Source organism: Anser anser, assembly GCF_964211835.1.
Source record: "Anser anser genome assembly, chromosome: Z".
NCBI lineage: Eukaryota > Metazoa > Chordata > Aves > Anseriformes > Anatidae > Anser > Anser anser.
In genome coordinates this window covers 58,473,585-58,499,811 of record NC_139723.1, presented here as the reverse complement: position 1 = coordinate 58,499,811, position 26,227 = coordinate 58,473,585, and the positions used below count along the sequence as shown (strand labels likewise).

The 26,227-nt window shown below is 38.3% G+C and overlaps 1 protein-coding gene across 14 annotated transcripts in view; it reads right to left on the bottom strand.

Annotated features, from left to right (window-relative positions):
* Nucleotides 1-26,227, bottom strand: part of GLIS3 (GLIS family zinc finger 3) — a 195,752-nt gene that overhangs the window by 155,353 nt on the left and 14,172 nt on the right. The window contains exon 1 of one of the 14 annotated variants that reach the window (XM_083817772.1): nt 14,567-24,970. The exons of the other annotated variants lie outside the window; for them this stretch is intronic. Coding sequence (XP_083673898.1) covers nt 14,567-14,834 — 268 coding nt within the window. The 5' untranslated portion in view covers nt 14,835-24,970. Of the gene's footprint in view, nt 1-14,566; nt 24,971-26,227 lie in introns of those variants that run through there. 14 annotated transcript variants of the gene reach the window in all.

Sequence of the window (26,227 nt, the reverse complement as noted above, 5' to 3'; positions counted from 1 at the left end):
GCAGGTCACCAAGAAGTATTAGTTTGATCTGAATCAGGCTTGAGTGTTGAGCTAAGTTAGAACACAAGATAGGAAGCATATGCTGGCTTTGATCCAGTTGCTGGAGTACAGCTCACATCTGACCAGCATAACGTTAAATGGATGCAACATCGACACTTGAGCTAGCCCAAGTCTGCTGCTGGAAGGCAAACTGTCAGAAAATGTGCTCAAAGGTGTTGAATAAATCTGACCAGGCAGAATGACTCTGTCCTGGATTAACATTTGGCATGATACACCCACAGAGCTAGAGGAGCTGTCAGTCAAAGTTTGCCATATCTTTGACCTGAAGCCTAAAAAGTTAATTTCAGTGGAAGGACAGGCACCAGGAATATCTTGAATCCACATCAGCTGAGATAAATGGGAACCTCTTTGGAGGGCATCGTTGGGTTTTGAATGACACTAAAGACTACGAGAAAAATACATGGAACCAATACTATAAATAAGAATCAATTTATTTCCTTATATACAAAGATTTAAATCAGGAGATAGCTTAATAAAGGCAAGAGTATTGTAAAATACAAGAGGAGGTGGAATCAGTCCGGAGCTGGATAACAGGAAGAGCTGCAGGTGCTTAACACGTCATTTCTTCCAAATAAACATATTACACACAAATAAAAACTGCTCTTTATCAATATCTAACTGTAATAGCTAACAAGTATAAACAGTAAAAATATTTTATGGAAATATTTTAATCCATTCACTTCCTCATTCCTTGGCTTGCCTATTTTCCCTATTTATTCTTTATAGTTAGTTAATAGGTAAGCTTCACTCATCCTTGACATGGAAAAATATTTCTCTGCAAACTTCTGAAGAATGTTCAAAGAATACAGAAAAATATAGCTCCTTTAATTTAGGTAGAATGGGATTCTCTTAGTTCATATCACTGTTGTGCTTTCTGGAGATATTTTCATTTTCTGAAATGAAAAGTTTCCATGTAAACACATTTTCTTTTATCAGATATTGACTGAAAAACAGCAATTTCTTTGTCTACTTTCCTGAGCCAAGAGTGGAAACTCATTAATTCTACAAAGTATCTCAGGTAATACTATGAAATTCCTGTATCTAACTTTTGTAATTGTAAATTTTGTTTCCCATGTATAAATGACAATAAAACAAAAACGTACATCAGCAAAAAAAGAAGCATGGCCAGCAAGCAAAGGGAGGTGATTATCCTCTGTTCTGCCCTCATGAGACCCAATCTGCAGTATGGCATAGAGTTTTGGGTCCCCAGCATAAGAAAAACATGAACCTGTTAGAGAGGGTTCAGAGAACTGCCACAAAAATGATCAGAGGGCTGGAGCTCTTATCCTATGAAGAGAGGCTGAGAAGTTAAGGTTGTTCAGTCTGGAGGAAAGATTCTGGGGAGACATTATTGTAGCCTTTCATACATAAAATGGGGGCTTAGAAGAAAGATGGAGAGAGATTTTTACCAGCACTTGTAGTGACAGGACAAGGGGTAACAGCTTTAAACTGTTGACTAAAGGTTGACTGAGATTGGATATAAGGAAGAAATTTTTCATGATGAGGGTGGCAAGACGCTAAAACAGGTTAACAAGAGAAGTTGTGGATACCCCATCACTGGAGTGTTCAAAGCTGCATTGAACAGGGCTTTGGGAAACTTGGTAGCGAAAGATGTCCCCACCCATGGCAGGGGGGTTGGAATAGATGATCTTTAAGGGTCCCTTCCAACCCAAGCTGTTCTATAGTGCTATTATTCTAAAACCAGTTTTAGTTGTTTAGTGTTCTGAAACACACAACATACCAAATACATAACATTAGATCAAATTAAGTCACCTCTTAGATCATTAAATTCTTCAGTAATTGAATTAATCAATTTATATTTAAAAAAAAAAAAAGCTATTAAGATTATCTGAAAATCTATCCTGTTGTTACTGTTAGAGTGTCAACTAGAAATGAAAGAACTGTAACAAAGGACCAAAGGTAATTTCCCTAAGGGTTTTTCTGTCTGTTGGTTGTGCAGTAGTTAGCGCTTTGGAAACGGTCAGTTTTATTGTTTCCCTTTTAATAGGCTTCCAGTTTTGTTTGTGTGGATTCTGCATTCACTAAGAGCAGGAAAGAAACATACACCCAAAACAGCATACTGTAAGACAATAAATACTAAAGACAGGCCAAAGCAATCAGTAAGACTGTGTCAATTTATTCTTCACATAGACTAGATGTAAGCCACCAAAGTCCTTTTGAACCAAATCTGGTCTTTTTCGATAGCATGGTGAATCTTCAACATGTTGCAGAATCGTATACAACCTTGCAGCATGCCACCATATCTGCAAGGTTGGTGGTACATTGGTTGAAGGGACTTCACAGTAGCTGCTGACTGAACACACTTCAAGCGTTCCATGGAAAACTTTCCAGATGAGAAATACCTCCATCCCTCTCTCCTTGGGGATGCCAATTTCTTTCAGGCTTCCCTTCCACGAGTTTTAGTCATATTATTAATAACTATTAGAGAGCTATAATTTTTTCCCTGTGTCCTTGAACACAACAGCCACTTTTCCATTGTTTAAGAAGACTACTGCATGTCACCTACTGAGGGAAAGAGACACCAGCCAGGGAGACACCTAGGGAAAGAGACACCAGCTGTGGATTTGAGATCCCCTGAAACCCTCTTTATAAGGCAAGTGAGTTAAACTGCAGCTTCAAAGAAAAAAAAAAACACACACAAAACAAAACAAAACAAAACAAAACAAAACAACCAGGGGGAGATTGCTATTTGCTTCTATTAGCACAGGGTCAACCAAAGTCTGAGTCTATTTGGGAATCTGGGCTTATACACCCATACTGGTAGACTTTGAGGCTCATAGTTTAACTACACAAAAGTCAGTCAAAATTATGTTAGGAATGAGCAACTTTTGTATGGGATACAATCTGCAGTTCTTCAGGGTACATGGAAATTACTACACGAAGGTTCAAAAAGTTGCTGGATTATGATTTTTATTGCAAGTCTTGTGAAATACATAAGTTTCACAACCCACACTGACACTACATATCAGACAGTGAGTCTTGACATTTATTTTCTTAAAAAAATTAATTTTGCAGTTAGAAAATTCTAAAGTTGAGGTCCTGAAGACCATAAACCAATAAGTAAATACAAATACAACACCACTACCCCACATTTGAAAACAACAACAACAACAAAAAAAAACAAACAAAACAAAAACAACAACAACAAAACACTCTTTCTAGCCTTATGGTCTTGATCTTAGCTCATGATTTTCTTAACACTTAGAACTAGCAATGCCTTGTTAGTAAGCTATTTCCTCCAAAACCTCCGGCAGTGTCCACTCTGAACACTAGGTTAGACAGACCATTAATCTGGGTATTGGCAATTCCCATGTTTGTAACTGTTTGCAGAGACTTAATCTTTGCAATCAAGAAAAATAATCTTGAGGAAATACACTAAACAGAATTGTATGACCATATTGTATTATGAGAAAGTATTATGCATGCACTGTGAAAGCTTTCCATGCTTTCAATCTTGGAAAGGCAGTTTCTTTACTATCAGAATGCACTTGGTAAATTAGCTTGCACTAATTTCCAATGCTATTTGCCATTCATTGTATGAAGTAATCAAGCATGTACTTTCAGCAGCTCTGCTGTGAGACAAAAGAGACTGACAAAGCACAATAAAAAACAATGTCTCCCTTCAAGTGAAACCAGGGTAAAAAATTATCCAGAACTGACCGGTGAAAACAATACCTTGCAGGTAATTAACTTAGCTGGTTTGAAGCAGACAGCAATGAGATCATCTACTTCTATGGAACACTTTAACCACTGAATTTAAACAAATGAAAATTAGTCTTTAATGACTAAACTAAGACTATATTATGAAACTGTTAGGTTCAGGTAAGTTCCAGAAGAAAACACACACTGTAAAACTGATTTTCAATTAGATCTGAATACATTTGTTATATTTCATTATAAACTATCAGTTTAATTTATAAAAGGAAGGTCACCCATTTATTAAAAAGTGTGTTTGAGAGCTGATTTGTTTGCTTATTTTGCATAAAAAATAGGAAGTTATCAGTCAACTACTGCACAAACCAGTAAATGTTTAACTGGACTAAAATATAAATGTAATGAACTCCTTATTTGTTTTTGATGAAAGTATATTATTTTGTTCTCTCTCTTTTTTTTCTTTACGTGATCTTCTACATACATGTGCTTCCCCTTTTGTCATTGTTAGGATAGTGTACAGTATGTTCTCTTCTAGTACAGATAACATATTCCTTTACATCTTTGGTCTATGGTACGTACCATTTCTCTGAGATGTGAGTTTCTCCTGGCATCTTCTTTTACGTTTCTACCTACAAACCTTAGCCTGACCATTTAGTCTGTCTTTCTGAAAAATGAATACATTGTGCAAGCCACATATTATTCTCTAATAACTGGTATGAATTAAGAGAAACTCCACTAGTGAAGTAATGCAATATATTACCTTGCTAGTAAATTAATCTGATGGTAAAAAAAAAAAAAAAAGTTTCACATTCTCAATTTCAGTATTTGCAAGCTCCTTAAAATATCATTACAATATTAACAGTAAAAATTACAATTATATTTATAACCAAAATGGAAATACACAAGTATTAAAAAACAAACAAACAAAACAAAACAAAAAAAAAGAAGAGAATAGCAATGGAATGAGAGTTCCTTTGAGTTCCACTCCCACTGGGAAAATACTGTTTGAATCTGACTTAGGTGAACACAGAGCATAGGTATGTACAAGCATGAGAGCATAAACTGTTGTGTTTATTATTTTTATCAACTGACTTGCAAGAGGAACAACTTGAGGGAAAAAAAAAAACCACAGAAGTATTGTTAAAACTTCCCAATACTCTATGTATGGTATGACTCCAGACAAAATCTGTAGAGAAAAACTTTGCCCCTTTAACAGTGCTGTACTCAACTGCAAAATAAAACCAATAAATTCCATCAGTATTGTTGGAATACTGCTTTGCTGATATCACCTGTCTGCAATGCAGAACTATCGTGTACCAGTGAGCCACCCAAAAGATTGCAAAGCAGGATTAGGAAATCATTACCTGGATGAATCACTTTTGGAAATAAGTAATTTGCATTCAATTTTTGTAAAATCTGCACTAAACTGGAAGGGAAACAACATATCTCCCTATCGAAGAACAGACAACTAAGATAACACCTTAGGAAAATAATTCTGCACCTTGTAACACTTCTTTCCCCACAACAATTTCCTTGTAACACTGTTGAACCTTCACAGCACTTTTGTGCATTTCTTCACATTAAAAATACATACTTAGCATTTTTTCAATACATTCCTGAAATATTTTTCCCCATAATTTTAATTAAAAGATGCTCAGATGAGATATTTTCTGCTATTTCCATATCCTTAGTGTTTCAGAAAAAGGTAGACAGGAGCTTTGTTATCTGTAACCATGGGCACTTGCAGAACATTACCGAAAAGATTTTTGAAGCAAGGTAGCATAGTATTATACCCCTTGTTCACACAATATTTTCTGATTTCTTGCTGCTGTGTTTATTGGGCCATGCTTGGTCTTGTGTGTAAACACCGTCTAATACTTCCCTGTGCGCACTTTATACTCACTTCTCCTGTCTGCGTGGTCGTATCAGCAGTGAGCAAAGAGGAATAGAGAGGCAGTGCCCATCCAGGTCCCAGGAGAAGGGAAGATCTTTTCCCTCCTCTAACCACTTATACACAGGGAAGCTAGCTCCATCTGGCAGAGCACTAAGAATAAGCGGACAGACTCAGCTGGTGTATACTGCCTTAACTCCAATGAATTATCACCACCTACCCCTAGAAAAGCCTGCCACCAGCTGCATGGGAGCATGCAAGAGCAAGGAGGTTACTTTCTACCTCCAGCACAGACCAGGTGTCACTCAGCACCATTACACATCAATGTCATTGCGTCTCATGATCCAGCAGGAGATATCTGTTCAGCAAAAAATCATGCAGTAAAGGCTTTGTCCAATGTTAAATCACAATACCATGTGAGAACCTCTTTCTAGATCTTTACGGATAGCTCAAGTTATTTCATTCCTGCTTTTCAGGAAAGTCTCACTACCCCTTCAAGAGACTGAAATGCACAAGCAGAAGAAAAGAAGAACAAATGCCAACCTGTTGAATAGTGACAATATTTAAGAACAGGTGGCAAATGTTAACATGCAAAGAACTGCAGAAACTGGCTTTTGAAGTATGCAAGCAGGAATGTAAGTGACTTGCAGTTGCATTCAGTATGTTTTTGTTCCCCAGATTAAGTCCATTGTTCAAGGATAACTAAAGCGTACTTTTTAAAACCGCATTGTCCCTGAGTTTCTGAGCAGTACAAACAAGAAATTTTCTCTTTTTCCTTGTGTTAAAAACAAGATACTGTTTAATGTTGTTTCTCCTAAAAGATAATGTGAGAACTTTATCCTAGTTGTCAGTTTAACTAGGCAGAAATAACAAGTATACAGCCCACACAACGTATGTATTCTAAGAAGCTTTGTATTCAGCTAATTAGTTTAACTATTGCTTTCATGGTTCATTTAAAAGTTTCATGCATCATTAAATACCAATACATTTTACCACCTCAAAAAACTTTTCAGTAAAAATACAATTGTCTTTTCAAGTGATAATCTTGTTAACTGATATACACATTTCAAGCATGTTTATCAGACACTATCAAAGTTTGAATTTCTACACCAGCAGTATCTCTAAGCATTATGAAAATCTCATTCCACAACACACAACAGAAAGGCAGTTTTTTGTTGTTGTTGTTGTTGTTGAACAAAGAACTTGAAAGAAAAATAAAATGTTTTTGATGGATGTTATTTTAATCATTAAAAAAGTTACCACACTAAATCTCTGGTTGTTCCACCTTCATGACAATCAGCTCAAACACACCTTGGATTCAGTAGCTGTGACTGTTTTGTCTAAAGTCCGTAAGTTCAGAAACTCAGAAAGGCATGTCCATAAGGAAACATAAAGACCAGTGAAACTAAGAGATGCAAAGATATAGAGGCCAATAGCCAAGTGTAACTCATAAAAAGAGACTTCTGTGGTTAACAGAATATTCTCTACTATAAAGGTGCACCTACTTATACGCAATTTGCATTTTCTCAATTCAGAATTTAAGAATATCTCTGAGCAGTTTAGAAAAGCATTTTGTAGACTAAGAATTTACTCAAGAGTCCACCTGCACAATTACTGTGACTTCTCTGGAAATTTCTACAACTGTTTCCACAGCCAGTCTTGTTCTAAGAAATATATGGCCAGTAAGGTGTACTGCAATAGTAAAAGGACAGTGGTTCTTTTTAAAAATCTTATTTAAACTTACTTTTAGAAGAGGTCATTATCACCATTCTTCATATTATGGCCTATTTAGATTTCTTAAAAGCTGATATGTTATTACACCATGACCCAAACAAACCCTTATACTTGTTTTTCCACTCTTATCCCTTCAAGGCGATGAGAGACAAACCCTGGGAAAATTATACAAACTGCCACAAATATTTAAAATCTCTATTGTCACTACATGCTTCCACTCTTCTCAGAGCTTCAGACATTTTTCTTTCAATTTTATTCTTTCATTAGCCCAAGGCGTGCTAATTAATTGGAATTTCCCAGGTCTTTTGTTGATGTGACCAAAAAGAAAAGATGAAAAAAAAGCTCATTCCTTCTAGTTAAAGTGAGTCCATCTACCTTCCACAAAGCCAGCGTAATAAGAGGGAGGATTAAGGCCACTTAAATTGCTCAGGTCCTGCAAAGACAACTCCAGCTCCTGCCCTTTGCCGTCACCCTTGCCAAATCTGATTTATGGAGAATGACATCTTAACCACAGCTATTACTTTGTGAAGAGGAGGCTGCTGTGTGTGCAGGGTTTGGCATCCCAAGCTGGCTACTGAGTAAGGTCTGATGCGAAGACACAGGAAACCATAGTGGCATACCGATGCACCGGTGTGTATGTGTGTCTGCAAACAAGTCTGAGGGGTGGAAAGAAGTGTTCATGGACACAGGCATATAAAAGGCAAGTGTACAGGCGCTTTGCTCTGAGCTGAAGCAGCTTTGTTAAAAGGTAGAAAACCACACAAATATCCTGATGGACAGTGAAATCTTTTTAACAAGCTGGTGATCCCAGCTGTGCATCTTTCCTCCATACTTCTACAAAATCAAGTGATACCTATCTTCATGTTAGCTTGATGGAGAGAATGTGCTATATAGGTAAAAACAAAATGCTCAAAACCAATTACATGATTTTTGAGGACTTAATCCTGTTGACTTTCAGTGAGGTTAAATTCCCAAGTACATAAGTTGTTTTTACAAATAAAACCTAGCCATATAAGCTGCTTAGGTCATTTTTCAAACTTCTGTCATACACAGAAGTTCAGTTGCACTTCTTCATATGATTTATTGTGTGTTCCTTTAGTATTATGGTGTGGTTTTCTGCTGTGATTTTCATTGAATAAAGGATTAGAATTCCCTGATGTTAATGTGAATAGAATATAAATCAGCGCATCTTACAGGCAGACATAGTTGTATTTCACTATTACTGGAATCCACATTCTGTTTTACTGTTTGTTAAATTTCATTAAAAATAAAAAAGGAAGAAAAAAAAAGAAAAAAAAAGTCTGCTTTAAAGTACTTGTGATGTGCACTGCAAGCTAAAGACATAAAACAAATCCAGTTCCACTCCCAAAAGACTGCACAAGACTAACCCATGCCAACAGAGAAGAATTTAAAAACTTATAATTGAAGAAAAGACAATAATCAGAAAAACAGCTATATTATTTTTTCTCTGATACCACTAGCTCTTCTCATTAACACAATATTAAAGAACCAAGTCTGCACAGGCAAGCTGGATGAAGAAAGAGTGAGTATTTGCAGGCTGGGGTTGCCAGCGTATTCAATGCCTAGATGTGGACTGCCGGATGTCCACGAGCCATTCTCTCGCTTCCCCTCCTTAAGAGCACAGGGGAAGAAAGCAGGATGGAAAAGCTCCTGGGCTGAGACAACAACAGTTTATAAGGAAAGCAAAAGCTGCGCGCAGAAACAAAGCAAAATAAGGGATTTATTTAATACTTCCCATCAGCAGGCAGATGTTCAGCCTCTTCCTGGGAAGCAGAGCCTCAGTACATGTTGCAGCCACTAAGGCAGACAAATGCCATCACGACGGATATTCCTGCATCCTCCCCCATTTTCTCAGCTTTTATTGCAAGCATGACACCATATGACATGGAATATCCCTTTGGTCAGTTTGGATCAGCTCTCCTGGAAATATTCCCTCCCAGCCTCCTGCCTACCCCCAGACTACTGGACTTTTTTGAGGGGCAGCGGGTTGGAGAGGCAACCTTGACACTGTGCAAGCACTGATCAGCACGAGCCAAAACACTGATGTGTTATCAACACTGTCTAGCCACAAATGTAAAACACAGAACTACATGGGCTGCTGTGAGGAAAGTTAACTCCATCCTGGCCAGACCCAGTACATTAGATATGGAAAAAGAAAACAAAACAAACAAACAAAAAAAGACAAGTCAGGGGACTGCTCTGGGAGGGACAAATGTGTGTGGAACCAGAGCAATGGGGTGGTAAGGGAATCACAGAATCATCTAGGTTGGAAGAGACCTCCAAAAAGTACTGCTCTGGGAGTGTCTGTAGTTCAGGAATCACTCGGGACTTCAAATTTACTTCTAACAAAAATTATCTGGATCCATTTTCAAAAGAGGAATGTTTTCTCATGGTGATTTTATTTTAAAATCTATGAGAAAATGGAATATTAAACATTGGATAGGTGTTAAAAAATCAACTTTCCAATCAAATAACACAGTTGTAGCATTTCACAAGACTTTTCACATTGTATTTTAAGGAAAGAAAGTAACTAGTTTCTTAATTAAGGATGCCGTATTGGTATCAGGCAACAGAAAGAACTAGAATCATGATCTTGGGTGACCTTATCATAAAAGGAAATCAAATTTGTTAGGCAGGACCTACCCCTCATGAACCCATGTTGGCTGGGACCAATGACTGCATTGTCCCCCAGGTGTGCTTCAATAACTTCAAGGATCATCTTCTCCATAATTTTATCAGGCACTGACATGAGACTGACAGGTCTGTAATTGCTAGGGTCTTCTTTCTTACCCTTCTTGAAAATTGGCACAACATTTGCCAGCTTCCAGTCTACTGGGACCTCTCTGGATTCCCAAGACCATTGAAAAATAATTGAGAGAGGTCCCACGATGATGTCAGCCAGCTCTTTAAGCACCCTGGAATGAATTCCATCCGGACTCATGGACTTCTATGGATCCAGGTACAGCAGCAAATCCCACACATGTTCGGGGTCGGTTGGGAGTTTGTCATTCCCACCGTCATGGTCCTCCAGCTCCGGCCACCCTGGGTCCCGAAGCCCATCATCAGTGTTGAAGACAGAGGCGAAGAAGGCATTAAACGTCTCTGCTTTGCCTATGTCATTGTCTGTGAGGAGACCTTCCCCATCAAGTAGCGGACCTATGTTTTCTTTGGTTCTCCTTTTTCTGTTCACATATCTAAAAAAACCTTTTTTATTGTCTCCCACAGACATGGCCAGCTTCAACTCTGTTTGGGCTTTGGCCACACGAATTTTCTCCCTACAAACACGAACAGCGTCCCCTGTATTCCTTCCATGTCGTCTGACCCTCCTTCCAGCAGCCGTACACTTTCTTTTTTTGCCAAAGCTCCAGTAGAAGATCCCTGGTCAGCCAGGCCGGCCTTCTGCCCCGCCTGCCTGACTTCTGATATTTTGGAATTGCCTGATCTTGTGCTTTTAGGAGGCAGTGCTTAAAGATTGACCAGCACTGATGGACGCCAATGCCTTCAAAAGCAGTTTCCCAGGGGACCTTGCTGACTAGTTCCCTGAGCAGCCTGAAGTCTGCTTTCCCCATATCCAGGGCTGAAGTTTTGGTGACAGTTTTCCTTCTGTCACCATAAATTCTAAACTCAACCACTTTGTGGTCACTATGACCAAGATGGCTGCCAATTGCCACGTCTCCCACAAGACCTTCTCTGTTCTCCAGCAACAGATCTAGGAGGGCACCTTTCCTAGTTAGCTCTCTTAGCACCTGCACCAAGAAGTTATCATCTAGGTGCTTTAGAAACCTCCTGGACTTGCTTGTGTCAGCCATGTGGTGATCCCAATTTACGTCTGGCAAGTTGAAATCCCCCATAAGGACAAGGGGAGTTGATCTTGAGGCATCTCTTAGTTCTGCAAAGAATAATTCATCGGTGTTGTCGTCCTGGCCAGGTGGTCTGTAATAGACTCCCACAGCGACATCCCCTTTATTTGTTCATCCCTTAATCCTTACCCAGAGGCTCTCAACTTTGCCATTGCCAACTTGAAGTTCCACACAGTCCAGCCCATGCTTCACATACATCGCCACCCCACCACCTCACCTACCCTGCCTGTCCCTCCTGAAGAGCCTGTAACCATCTACTGCAACACACCAGCCATAGGACTCATCCCACCAGGTTTTGCTTATGCCAATGATGTCGTAGCTGTGGGACTGGGCCAAGACTTCTAGCTCATCTATTTTATTCCTCATACTGCCTGCGTTTGTGTAGAAGCACTTCAAATGCGCCTCCCTACATGCTGCACCACCTAGTGACAAACTCCATTACATCTAGTCCAAATCCTAGTCTAAAATAAATGGCAGACAGTTTCAGCTCTACTCTTTGACTTATGATGATGAGACTAATGTTTTCATCAAATTAATTGTGAAAACAAATTATTACTATTGTTTTTTTTTATATTCTCATTACACAACCAGAATTGCAACAGAATCCTAGCCTCACATAACAAATATATGCTACAGCAATGATTTGTTTCCCTCTAAGTATACCTGTGTACCATCCAGGAAGAGAATATACTACACATCTATATCTAAGAATGCATGGGAAACTAAACCATGCTGCTTTTTATCACAGATAACCGTGTTTCACATACATAGGGCAAAATACAGCCATGTATATACCCATGTATCTTTAACTCTGCCAGTTTTAAAATTAATTAACAAATCATAAGCAGGCAACTGTAAAGTCTAAAGTCTTCATGGCCACTTTTTGATCTTCTCTGTGGTTTCTACTCTTCTAACCCTGTTATGGTCATCACAAAATGCTCAAAAGAATTGCCTCCATGTTTTTCAAAAGGCTGCAGCTGAAGGGCAGGTAAAACCATACATATTTCTAAAATTATCAGTAGGCTAAAATAGTAACACACTACGTAATCTTTGAGATACTAGTTTAAAAAGGTACAAGTTGCTCAGCCAAATCAATTAACAGCCCAACAGCTGGACGATGTCCAACGAAAAATACCCACTGGGACAGGGTATCTCACATCAGGAAATGCATGTACAGTCTTACAGGCCTGGACCACAGCTAGAAAAACCCATATATTAACCTAAATAACAAAATCTAAGTCATATAAATTTGAATAGCCACACCAAGTTTTCTATTTTAAAGAAAAAATAAGAGGAGCTTTATCAGAAACATCAATGTTAGGATTGTAAATTAGCCCCTGGTTTCTTGTTTGCAACGCTTCAGAAAATGTTTCTTTCTCCATGAATTTTTAGAAGAAAGAAATCTTAGTCTCTTAGTCTATTTACTTACTTGCTGTGTAGTTGCAGTGGAAAAAAAAAAAAAAAAGGATTAGTATCATTATTTTCTACTCTAGTTATAATAAAACCCTTGCAAAGGACTCCAGAATCTAATTTCAAAGACTCATTTTAGTGATATGACAGTAAGAAGCTACTCCAATTGTTCAGTTTGACCATTAATGAACTTATAGGTTAGTATAAGGCGGAGAAATCAATGACAAAAGCAATCAGGTGAAAAGAATCTGCTCATGACTGTTTGTTTCTATTTTGCAGAACTTTTCTCTCTCTCTCTCTTTCTCTCTTTTTTTTTTTTTTTCTTTTTAATACAGTCTGTGGATCGGTTCTTTCTGGTTTAACATTGTCACTACAAATTTTCTTAGTCTTCTCAGAAACCGAGGAATTCAGATTCTTTCTCAGACTAGAAACCCCCAAAACAGATATAAGAAAAAAATCAGAATTAAAGATTAAAATACTTTGTTTTAGTTTGTTTGTTTTCAGTGAATCAATGTCCTAATGCTTTATATACCAAAAGTTTTGACCTTACAAAATTAGGCTAATGCTGCAACACTCCAGAGAGTATTTTAATCAAGAATCTTCACATGCATGATCTGATCACAAGATCACTTTGAGACTGTTGTGCAAACACTTTCTGAACTCCAGAGTCAGGGCCGTGACCACTGCCCTGAGAAACCTGTTCCAGTGCCTAGCTACTCTCTGAGTGAAGAACCTTTTCCTAACATCCAGCCTGAACCTCCCCTGTGGAAACTTCATGCCACTCGTTCAGGTCCTATTGCTGATCACCACGGAGAAGAGATCAGCACCTGCCCCTCTGCTCCCGTGCGAGGAAACTGTAGGCCTCCATGAGCCCTCCTCTCAGTCTCCTCTTCTGTAGGCTGAACAACCCAAGTGACTTCAGTTGCTCCTCTTATGTATTCCTTACTAGATCCTTAGCCATCTTTGTAGCCCTCCTTTAGACACTTTCTAATAGCTTTGTGTCCTTCTTATACTTTTTTGGCCAAAACTGCACACAGTACTTCAGGTGAGGCCACACCAGTGCAAAGCAGAGTGGGACAATCCCTTCCCTCGATTGGCTAGCAATGCCGTGCTTGAAAGACCCCAGGATACAATTGGCCCTCCTGGCTGCCAGGGCACACTGTTGACTCACATTCAACTTGCCATTGACCATAACCCCCAAATCCCTTTCTGCCGGGCTGCTCTCCAGCCTCTCGTCACGCAGTGGTATGCATCCAGAGTAACCCTGTCCCAGGTGCAGAGTCTGGCACTTGCTCTTGTTAAACTTCATACTGTTGCTGATTGCCCAGCTCTCTAATTTGTCCAGATCTCTCTGCAAGGCCTCACCAACCTCAATGGAGTCAACAGCTTCTCCCAATTTAGTGTCATCCACAAACTTACTCTGTTCGCCTTCAAGTCCTACACCCAAGTTGTTTAAAAAACATTAAAGAGAACTGGCCCTCAAATGGAACCCTGAGGAACCTGAGGAACCTCACTAGTGACTGACTGCCAGCCTGATGTAACCACCATTTTACTATAAACCTTTGAGTCCAAACTGTCAATCAATTGCTCACCCATCACATTATGTATTCATCTAGCTGTATTCATCTATGTTTTGTCCAGAAGGATACTGTGAGAAACCATATTGAAAGCTTTATTAAAATGCAAAAAGATCACATCAACTGTCTTCCCTTGGTCAACTGGGTGGGTGACCTTGTTATAAAAGGAAATTAAATTCATTAAGCAGAACCTTCCCCTAATGAAGCCATGTTGGCTATAACCAATAACTTCATTGTCCTTCAGGTATCTCCAATAAGTCAAAGAGTTTTCTCCATAATTTTACCAGACACTGAAGTGAGACTAAGAGGCATGCAATTACTGTGGTTTGCTTTCTTACCTTTCTTGAAAATTGGAACGTTTGCTAGCTTCCAGTCAAATGGGACCTCTCCAGATTCCCAAGACCATAGAAAAATAATTGAGAGCAGTCTTGTGATAACATCAGCCAGCTCTTTGAGTACCCTGGGATGAATCCCATTGGGCCCCATAGACTTATGCATCCAGGTGGAGCAGCAAGTCCCACACAAGTTCAAAGCTGGCCAGGAGCTTATCATTACAGCAGTCACAGTCCTCAAACTCAGGGCACCTGAGATCCCAGTGTCCATCATTGGTGTTGAAGACAGAGCAGATGGGGTCCGGACTTACCAGGGACAGCCATACCTGAAGCTAACCACATGCCTGCAGGTACCCACTGTGGACAAGGCACTGGTGGACCAAATGGGCTCCTTAGCTCAAGTTACCACTCAAAAAGGACTTTTTTTCCCATGGTTCTAGCTCTTCCAGGCAAACATCAGCACTATTCTGGAAATTCTCTGCATGTAATGCAAACCATCTACAGACAACGGAAAAATATGAAATCTGGTTAAAAAAAAAAACTATTAGAGCTGCAGAACTACTTTTGGTGAGTTTATCCCTAATTTCTTTACATGAAAACTCAAAAGTTGGTGCTCACAAAACCTTTCTATAGTAATTCAGAGTCAACAATACTTATTTAAAAACCAGAAAGTCTGTGAAGTATCTTTAAACGGTTTTGCATGCTGCCAACAATAGCAAAACATTACATTGTATCTGTATATACAATCATACAAATTAATTATATAATTAGGTAATATTTCCATAGTGCTTTAGTGTATGAAAATAATTTTACTGATTTTTTTAATTATTTTTACACAAGTTGCTCATATTCCTCAGTATTAGAAGAACAAAATCTTGCATATCTCCAGTGCAGATATGCAAGAACCCAACTCAAGGCGACCACTGGAGACATGTGAGAAGGTCCATTGTTTCATGCCTACAATAACAGGCAATTTGCTCTGTCCAGTACCCTATATACAGAAGTTCTTGGCAGCACTTGAGCACAAACTTGTTTCATGCCTACACTGCTCTTGTTCCTTACCTCTAATTCTGTACATGTAAAATGAGATTTCCAAAAGTGTTGATAAAGTTTCACTTCCACTGCATTCAGACCTCAGGATCAGTCCAAGTGATGCCAGTGCTGAAGGTTTTTGAGAAGCAAAAAATAAATATGCACAAATAAATGCGTGAGTGGCTATGGTAAATTCAAGCTCATTGTTGTGTGTTTTGAAACTTCATTTTCCTGAGTGCATTTTGTAAACACAAGAAAAAATAGAAATTCAGATACTTTCTAGGTGCTTTACACCCCCTACCTCTGTAAGAGTATGAATTGCCCAATGTGTTATAACACTGAATTTGTTCTGCAGGGTATGTTGTACTTTATGATATTTACAAGGAATAAACAAAGTGCAAGGTCTTTTTTCTTGTAAGGTGGAGGTTCTAGCCTAAGTTGTATTGCCTTTTGGCTTCCACAAAGAAATTGTCATCCTTTTTTTTTTATTTTTTTTTATCTTTTTGCGAAAGATACAGACACTTCGGAGTGCAGCTAGCTGGGTCTGCATATTTTGCTTCCAGTTGTCTGCGTTGCCTTTTAATGTACGAGGCAATGAGATTATCAAAATTCATATCTCAGAGGAGAAAATATACGATGCAACATGCAGTAACAGACTAACACAGCTATGCTGTTCTCAGTGTCAAACAAAAGAAAAACAAACAGTCCAGCAAGTGCTGGACTTGCAGGCCCTGCAGTGTTTGGTCTAGACAAAGCCAGATAGTGGTGAAGTACAGGAAAGTATAGAAAATATACTTTTCTTTATTAAAAAAGTACAATAGAATATAAATTAATAAACAGAAAATAAAGTATGATAGGAAGTAAAATATAGAAAAAATAGAAAACTGCATCTTGCTAGCGCGACCTGCAAACTTTGAGGAACAATCCTTCTTGCCAACAATAGCAAAACATTACATTGTATCCATATATACAATCATAAAAATTAATTATATAATTAGGTAATACTTCCATAGTGCTTTTACCTCAGGAGGTACAGATATGCAAAACAGCTCGAGTAACCTAACTGTCATTTACACAGATTTGGTCCTTGTTGTTCCCCTTGGCTGGAAGCAGTGCAATTAGCAGCATAATTCCTTTGTCCTACTGGCAGAATTATTTTGCGGTTAACTAGACACACGCCACGTACACTTTGTCCTCCCTCTTCCTCCCACATGTACCCCTTCACACACTACCAGCTCTGACACCCAAATGAATTTTTATCAGTCTTATACAGAAGCAAAAGATGAAGTAATAAAAGACACTGAATGGAAAAAAAAAATCATTGTCTTCTTGTACAAGAATAAACCTTCAATTATTCAGATTTCCTACACTAGCTGTAACTGTACTGTATCTGTGTCTTTCTGCAGCTATATGTAAAGTACGTATTTTTAACAGCAGAACAATGCTGCTTTTAATGATGAAGAGCTACTGTGACAGCACTCACACTCTAAAGAAACTGGAAACTGAAGAGGAATTTGAACAGTGCTTTGAAAAGTCCCATAAACAAAGGTAGCAATGATGGGGAAATAACCAGAGCACAAGAATAGGAGAAGATAGAGTAGAAGGAAGAAAACAATCACTGAGAGATCAAAAGCAGAAGTTACACTTACCACCAACCTCCATCTCATTTGATTTCCCTGCGTCTTTTAAAGGACCACTTCCCCAATGGAGCATCTGACTTACACTGCCAGCTATAGGAAACAACGAAGACTAGCCTGTTTCTCTACAAAGTCACCATGCCTGCCACAGGCTAATATAGAGGTGCTACTACTTATTCGTGCTCGGAATTTGCACTGCACATACAACCACAAGCCTAATGCAAAGGATCATGGTGTCAAAATTTGAATAAGACTCAGTAACATCTGCAAAATGTTTATTAATATTCATAGCACAGGTTCATCTCAGACGAAAAGAGACATACTGAAGACATAGGTAACTAAGAGGTATGGCAACAGGCACAGTATGGACATTAAAGGCACTTCTGTAATTTGCAGTCCTACATCCATAGATGGTAGACTGCATCCATTGGTGCAGCAACAGCAGCAGATTTTTGGAAATACAGTATTAGCAATGACTCAGAATATCTTGAAGTGGAATTGTTAGTGAGAAAACAGCTAAAATGGTAATGGTAATTTTGTAATTGCCATGGTATTACAGCTAAAATGGTAATTTTCCACCAAAGTCAACAGGCGTGAACACAATACAGATATGTTACTTCACGTGGATTTTTCTAATACAAGGGGGATACTCTGGCATGTGATGAGTATATCATCACAAACACACAGCAGGAATCAGTGGCTTCTAATTTTCTGGACACAATTTGGAAAGTTGTGGAAAAAATGGAAAACTCTACCATTTTATTTACTTACACTTTGGAATAAAGTAGGTTTGCATCTTGCATTTTGAATATGTTGCTTTAGTTATGTCCATATACATTTATGATGGGTGCAAATATTGCTGTGTAAATACATAATAAACAGAAATGCTGTAAACAGTAAGAAAATGTATCAGAAGAGTGGATGAAAAAGGTTGTTAGGAAAATCAAACACCAAATCCTACCACAGTGCATTAGGAGAGCAATTCACTTACCTTAATGAAGCAATTTGAAATACAGATTGTACCTTTTGCATTTAGGTATGGATGACTGAAAATACCAATGCTGAGGTTTTTTTCTTTTGATAATTCAAAAAAAAAATAAAATTTAAATGTTTGCAGTCACCAGTCTTCAACACCTTATTATTTCACTTTTTAACAGTCTGTTTTTCCTGTTCTAAAATAAACTGGGGCTCTCTAAAAATTTGAGAGAAGTCATGAAGAAGAACTTCCTATACATTATTTTTCTCCTATCTTTCAAAGTTACTATTGTTCTTTAGTAAGTGACTTATATTTGGCTGCTCATACACAGACACAATTAACTTTCTTTCAACATTATTTTTACCACATTAATTTCAACAAAATCTCTCCTGTGAAGAATATCATGTTATGAAATTTAACTGGGATGAATGAAATAAATTAGTCTAAAACTCTAAAACCTAATTTTTTTCCTACACTTTCAACACTTTCCAGAAATACGCAATACAGACATATTTTCCCAGAATCTATCGAAGTCTAGTATTTTCTAATATTTCTATGATTTCTTTGCAAAGACTAAAACACAAACTGTTCCAACAAACTTTCATCCTTCACCCTTTCACAGAAGACGTTGTTACCATCTAGAGGAAATGTCTTTCCAGCTGCACAGACCTACCACCTCTCAATGGAAGAGGTTAATCAAAAATCTCTCCGTATCAAAGAAGAATCTAATGCTGGAGTCAGGGATCATTCATGCAACATTTTCTGTTAACAATGTACAACCCCCCACTTGAATGACTACTGGGAGACAGAGATATGTAGAAAGACCTTCCCAGCTCATATTTTCAGATCTCTTCAGCGAGCACTGGGGCTGATCTACTTGCAAGGCCTTGTACAGAGTCACCAGTGCAAAGTGGTCCAGATTTTCTCCTCAGCACCAGTTATCCACGACCTCAACAATCTTCTGCAGAATGCACACAAAAGAATGTTTTGTTTGTTTGTTTGTTTCCTTCTTCTGGGGGGAAGACTTGTGCATTTAGCTTTGGATTTGAATGCTGAGAATATTTCAGCCATATGACTTCCCAAAAAAATTATTAATTTTTGCCTTTACAAATGTCAGCGTACAACAACTGGAAAATCCAGTTGTCAAAATCCACTAGTCATAAGAGTTCTTTCTCAATTTACAGAATATTTAGATCTAAAGCTATAAAAATGCCTTCAGTATTTGTGCAGGTTCATAAATCTAATCTGAATGTATATTTACAACCAACACAAATGCACAAATGCTTGCTAAACTTGAATCAAGAGCTGTGTTCAGAAGAGAGAAACACCCATATTCAACCTACACTTACAAATTTTAGTCCCAGTTGCTCTACATATACTGACATTTTCATTTTCTGTGATGAAAATGTTTTCATTTTCATTTTCATTAGCACTTAATTTTACAAAGAGATTTCCACAGTGTAGTACTTAGTTTGTGAAATGGGACTAGCATCTGCCACTACAACACTTTCTGTATCAGATAATAATTGTCTGTCAGGGAAAAAAAAATAAAAAGAAGACCTATTTAAACTTATTTTTCATATTAGGCTCATCATTGAAGATTTTTTGTTTGTTTCATAAATGAAAGAGCCCCAGGTTTCAGTTTCTCCATCTCACAAAATTACAACTTACTGTAATTGCTCTTTACATGAGCCAGTCTTCTATCTACTTGACATAACTGTCAGGGCCTGAGCCGCAGAAAGGTAACAGGGGTGCAGAGGAGATACAAAAGGACAGGGTTATCTGAGGTAATGGTTGAAGTTCCAAGGCACACACTGCACAAGCATGCTGATTTTTAGAATGGCTTAGTGGAAGAACAGGCATGGAAGGAAAGGACACACAATTGTGGTGCTAGGGTCACCAGAACTTCTCCACCATCCCAGCTCATTAGGAAGAGTGGCCCTTGTTTACCCCCATTCAGTGAGCTGTGTGAAACAGATGAAAAGTTTTCCAGCTGCTAACCAGGCCCATGAACTGTCTTATCTAATTTGTTTTTCAAGTATTTCCCAAGGCAAAGTCAAATCTGTTTCACTTTTCAAACCAGCAGTAAACTTAACATCCCACTGAGAAATCAACTCTACTTAATTTCTGCACAGGACTTGCCATGTGGCCAATGAAAGTTTCAAAGCCTTCGGCATCTTCCATATTTAGCAAAAACAAAACAAAACAAAAACTATTTTTCTTTTGTAAGAAAGGAATTCAAAACAGCCATACAAAAAAAATGTAAAGAATTAATGGTGTTGGTCCTACACGGGATTCCAGTCAAAGTTAGCAGTTTGACTATTACTCACACAAAGCTGTTTCATGAAAAAAATGCTCCCCATCCAAGTTAACAGAAATAAAGACTTACCAAAAATTGACAGTTTCACTGGGCTGTGAATAGTGTCCGGCATTTGTATGACCACAAATGAATAAACATCTATGAATATTAATATTTGTGTAAAAGTAATTTCCTTATTTCTCTTCCCTCTCCTAAAATGCATCCAGTGATCCCCAAATCTTTCATGATGACTTCTTTACTTCTTCTCTCACCTTCATATCAAACGAAGTGTGGTTAAATAACAATTACTTCCACTGCAACCAATCAGGATGCAAGAAACAAAATTCCTATCACATGAACCCATTAATCTCAGTGAGATACACTCATGGTTCAGAGTGGAAATTCTCATGTTCCCTTATGAACACACATGATACTTTCAAAAACAAATGGCTTTTCATATGGAAATCAGAAGTGCAACCAGATTGGACAGCAATGAAGAAAGCAGTCGAGAAAATATATGCAAGATAGGAAAGATGCTAGCACCATAAGAAACCAAAATAGAAGCCAAAAAAACACTTTAGGTTATGCATGAAAGATAGCAAGAGTCTAGGTATTGATGGAGTGGACAAAAAAACACCTTGCAGCTCCAGCACAGGTGAAGAAGAAGCAGACAGTAGCAGTAGCCTTCCCACTGCTCAGGAGTCAGACAGGAAGTGTGCACAGGTTATTGAAGGTCATTTTCCAGATGGCCTTAAGGTCCCCAGATGAACAGGGCTCCTTTTAAGCTACAGAATATATTTTAAATATTCCTCCTTATTTGAAAGTCCACTCATTTTACATCCAAATGTTAAAACAAACATATATTTAAGCAGTCCTCTTTTATTGACAAAAGCATCAAAACAGCCACAAGAAACAGTGTGGACTGCACTAAAAGATTCATTTCACTAATTAATTGACACCAATGCCTGGTCAGCAGTTTAAAAAACAAGCAAACAAACAAACAAACAAAAAACAAAAATTATTTTGAGAGTGCTGATTAATGACAGAACAATTATAGTTTGGTTAGCTGGAACTTGAAAGCCAACTGCAGATTTAGTAACAGATGTTCAAACAGTAGTATATAATAAATGTAAGTTCAACCTAGATCATATATGCTGCTACTGAACTCTTGATTTATCCTTTGAAATAAGCCACTGAAAATACATGAGTAGGACAGAATAAGGATATTAAAGTGTATGTTATACAATTAAGCTGTATTTAGTTGCCAAAGTAAACTTCATGTTGATAATGTTAGCAAAGATGATGACTGTCTGTCATATAAGAATGGTATTCAAATCAAACATGTATTATTAATTCAGGCAAATATGAAAATGTATTCTGTTTTTTCACCAGTGCCTGTTCAGTAAGGTTCTATTCTCTTTCTATATTTAAGTAAACATGCTACTCAGAAGTTTCTTTTTCTTTTTTTTTTTTTTTTACCTTTCAAAATACTTGGTTTTAGATGCTTCTAAGCCATTCATAGTAAAATTCCTGGTTACCCCAAAGCCTTTTCAGTCTTGGAATTAGACAGAGACAAACTGTGTTCCTATATTGTAAAGATTTTTTTGTGTGTGTAAAAGACAGGATATAACACTTGCCAAAAGCACACAGTTTAGGCTTATACTCCTCATTCAAGTAAAGAAAAGAAGCAAAATAAATAGAAGAACAATACATGTGAAATAAAGAGAAACGTTCATCATAACCACAAGAAGCAAACAGAGAACCTTTTCATCTCTCCATTTCCAAGTCTAGTCAGTACTGAATACCACCTGAATGGGGGAACCTATGTGATTTCATTACTGCTCATACGAGACCCTCACTCTTGGTGCTTACAACCAATGCAAACTGAATACATTATAATGTTAATAAAACCTAATCGGTTTAAATGGAATCCTTTTTTGGAAATGATATGATAACACGTCTCCCACCCTGCAACTCCTGAAAGCGCAGCAGGGCAGTGGCAGTGCTGCCACAAGTGGTGTGCTCCTGTGCCAAGGGCTCACTTGGGTAGGAGGGGCAGGGCCATGCTCACCCTAGGGGAAGTGAGACCCTTCCTACCCCTGGGTGCTCCTGGGCTGCCACAGGGAGAAGCATCTGGGCAGACTGTAGGGTACGGCAGGGTGCCAGGATGGAGCCGTGGAGAAACAGCAGGTGGATGGACAGCCACATCTCAGGGGAGATGGAGACAAAGGCTTTGCAAAGGACCGGAGCAGGCTGGACAGGGCTTGCTGCCCCACCCAAGCCTCTACACTGGTTTCAAGCAAAGAGTCCATGTGAGACCTTGTGGGAGTTACGCATGAACATTTTGATTTCTCCTCTTCTCTTTTCTCACTTTTCTTCTCTCACTTTTCTCATTACAATAAGTTAACTCTATAGTTGTTGCCCTGATTTTTAAAATGGCTTATTTGGAAAACTTAAAAAAAAAAGTCTTGGCATATCTACTGTATAATGCCCAGCCAGCACTCTCCATCACTGACATTAACAGTTGTTATCTCCATTAACCACCAGAGGTACTGAATCAGATATTGCATTGAGATGATGGTCCTTGATGGTACTATTCAGAAGAGCTGTAACACTTATGGGCAACAGACTCAGAAAATTACATGTGCTAAATTTAATGCTTTACATTTTGATCATTATCTTGAACTACTTAAAAAAAAAAAAAGGCAAAGAAAAATTTTGGGGAAAAAAGAGTTTAAAGCTAGTCATTTCCAACTCGCAAGCTTGACAGGGTCCTTTTGCCACACTGAAAGTTTTAATCTACTGTTAAACATTTCTGGGAGGAAGCCTTAATGCCATGTATTAATTCTGCTCATCTAGATTCTATATAGTATTTTTCCCTCATTCAAGGCAGGAATCACCCCAAGCTTTTCTAAAAGCAGAAGAGGATGAATTCTCCTGCAGATGAAACAACACTGGTTCCATGAGACTGCAGTGAAAGAGCATTATCCCACTGTGAGCTGTGCTGGAGACCCCTAGTACAATTTCAGGACTGGGGGACAAATTTCAGTCTGGTGGAGGTCATTGTCATGAAGATGAAATACAGATCGTGTAACAATGGTCAAGCCCTTCCAATGCCTTTTTTTAAAGAAAAAAGAGGCAGACACTACAAGGAGGTGGAAATGAAAAGCGTATGTACTTGTAAAGTACGGCATCCATCCATCATTGTTTAAATATCCTTTCTTCTTCATATTCATCTCCAATAAAATCCTTATTGTTAAGGCTTTATTTGATTCAAAAATTAATAGTAATACGGCAACATCAGTCAAAGCAGCCTTTCCTGAACATAAAGGAAAGAAAATAACATTTTTCCCTATTGATCTGCCATCCGAGAAGAGTAAAGGTCTGAAAATAATGCTGACCATGAAGACAGGAGTCACATCAATGTGCAAAGAAATCCCTTTACTGCAGAACAAACATGAAGTTCTGAATTGGACAAAACCACCACTGATTCCAACAGGGATTTTGCTGAAGCAAGATTTGGTATCCTTTTAGAGATCTAAATTCATGTGGTTTTGGGGTACATTTCCAAGGGGAAAGTTCAGGAAGGAAAGCTGAAGTTTCCTCATTGGTGTACACAGCTACCATGGGCCAGCCGGGACACCAGCTCTTCTCTCTAGCAGAAAATCACGCACTGTGAGTGCCAATAGGAGATGCATGCCCTGGGATATCTGTCTTCCAGGACACTAGCCACCCACCGTATGAACACCTGGAGGGCTATCTGTCATGCCAAAATGCTTTCATAAAATCACAAAATCAGTGAATGGCTCAGGTTGAAAGAGATATTAAAGACCATGTAGTTCCAATCCCCCTGCCATGGACAGGGATGCGACCCACTAGACCAGGTTGCTCAAAGCCCCATCCAACCTGGCCTTGAACACCTCCAGGAGTGGGGCATCCACAAATTCTCTGGGCAACCTGTTCCCTTTTCAGGGATTTTACAATGATAATGTGATGCAGTAGCTGTTTTTTTTTTATAATAACAATAACTAGGGAAGGCATGTCTCTTCTCCTGACCTCTCAGCTCAGTGTCATCCTCAGACAAAATGTCAGAGTCATGGTTAAATTGACAAACCTCAAGAGATGTCTTAGCTCATTAAAGCTTAACAATGCATTGTAGACAGAATCTCATTATCATTTGAAACCTCTTATATAGGAAGATAATGGTTAGCAGATCTATACCAGACAGATATAGAAATCACTTACCAGTATCAGTATTAGACATACCTGTACATTTTTTCACAACAAATATTTGCTATTGTCAAGAAAGCCAAAGCTACAGTAACTGACTGATGGTATGCTCTTCTTACATGCACCAGCCCTCTTCTACTTTCAGTTGCCCATGCAGAGTCCCAAAGAAGCTGTCCAATTTTAAGGCGAAATTTTACAGAACTCACGTTGTGTGCTTCCAAAAGGGGAAAAAAATAAAATAAAAAACAACCAACCAAAAACAAAACAAAGAACAAAAAAATGGTCACGTATACAAACATGGGTTTGTGTTGGAAACAACACATGCAATTGCTAAATTTACACCCATATACGAAATTTTAATCAATCACATGCTGACACATATATCGTTTGCATGCAAACAGCTATACGTTTGCATGAGAACGGATTTTATCTGAAAACTAGCTTCCTTCGGAAAACTTCACTGCAACCATTTAGGGATGTTTTTGGACACAGACAGAGGAAGAGAGCAAGCTCAAAAGTACAGAACTACATCAATGAAGCCTGTTGCAAGTCAGAGTAACCAATTAAACATACAAATATCTTCCATTATTTCAGAAGCACTTCACTATTTAATCAATCAACCTAATTTCTCCTGAAGGTCAGTCTCTAGAAATGTAATGTATGAAAATTTACAGCCTTGCTATAGAACAAGTAGGATAACAAGCTACAATGACTGCCAATGTATGCTATTTAAAATATCCTGTTAGAAGAAACCTACTGCAGAGCTATCATTTGTTCTTTCAAATCTAAATAATATGCACCCACAACAGAAAAAGAAAGTTTAAGACACCAGATTAACAAAGCATTTGCTAATGTCCTAACTGGTTCTTCCTGAGTAGACAATAAAATTCATGAGAGGAGTTGAATGGAGACAATAAACTTCATGAGAGGAGTTTCAACCACAAAACAGGATGATTACTCCAGAAAGAAATTCCTCCCTCTGATCATCTTGTCAAAAAGGCTTTAAAAATCCATTTTTTGTGAAAAGACAGCAGTAGCAAAAAATAACCATATTCCACTTCATCCTATTAATGTGTCAAATGCTTAGACTACTTAGGGATATGTTTTGCTCTATACCCTGGGGAAAGCAGCTTAAAACACTGATTTTATCAACTGCCCTGCATCTATAGAACTGACCATATAAAACTTCGACAAACTGAGATTTTTATCACAAGGAAAAGTTCTAATTCATCCATTTACAGAGGCAAGTGGAGAATATTGTCTAATCAAGTGCTTTTTCCTATGTCTCATCTGGACTCTGTATCACAAGACTGAGGGAAAGGGCTTGAAGAAGGAAATACCTCATTCACTGCTCCTGCCCCAGGTCCTTCTGCCTTTCATCATCTGTGAAGGCAGTTCCCTATGCCCCTTTCCCATCTTGGAGGGATTATGGAATTGACTTCCAACACCTACAGATAGTTTAACAGTTAATTAGCTGCAGCAGCAAATGTGGC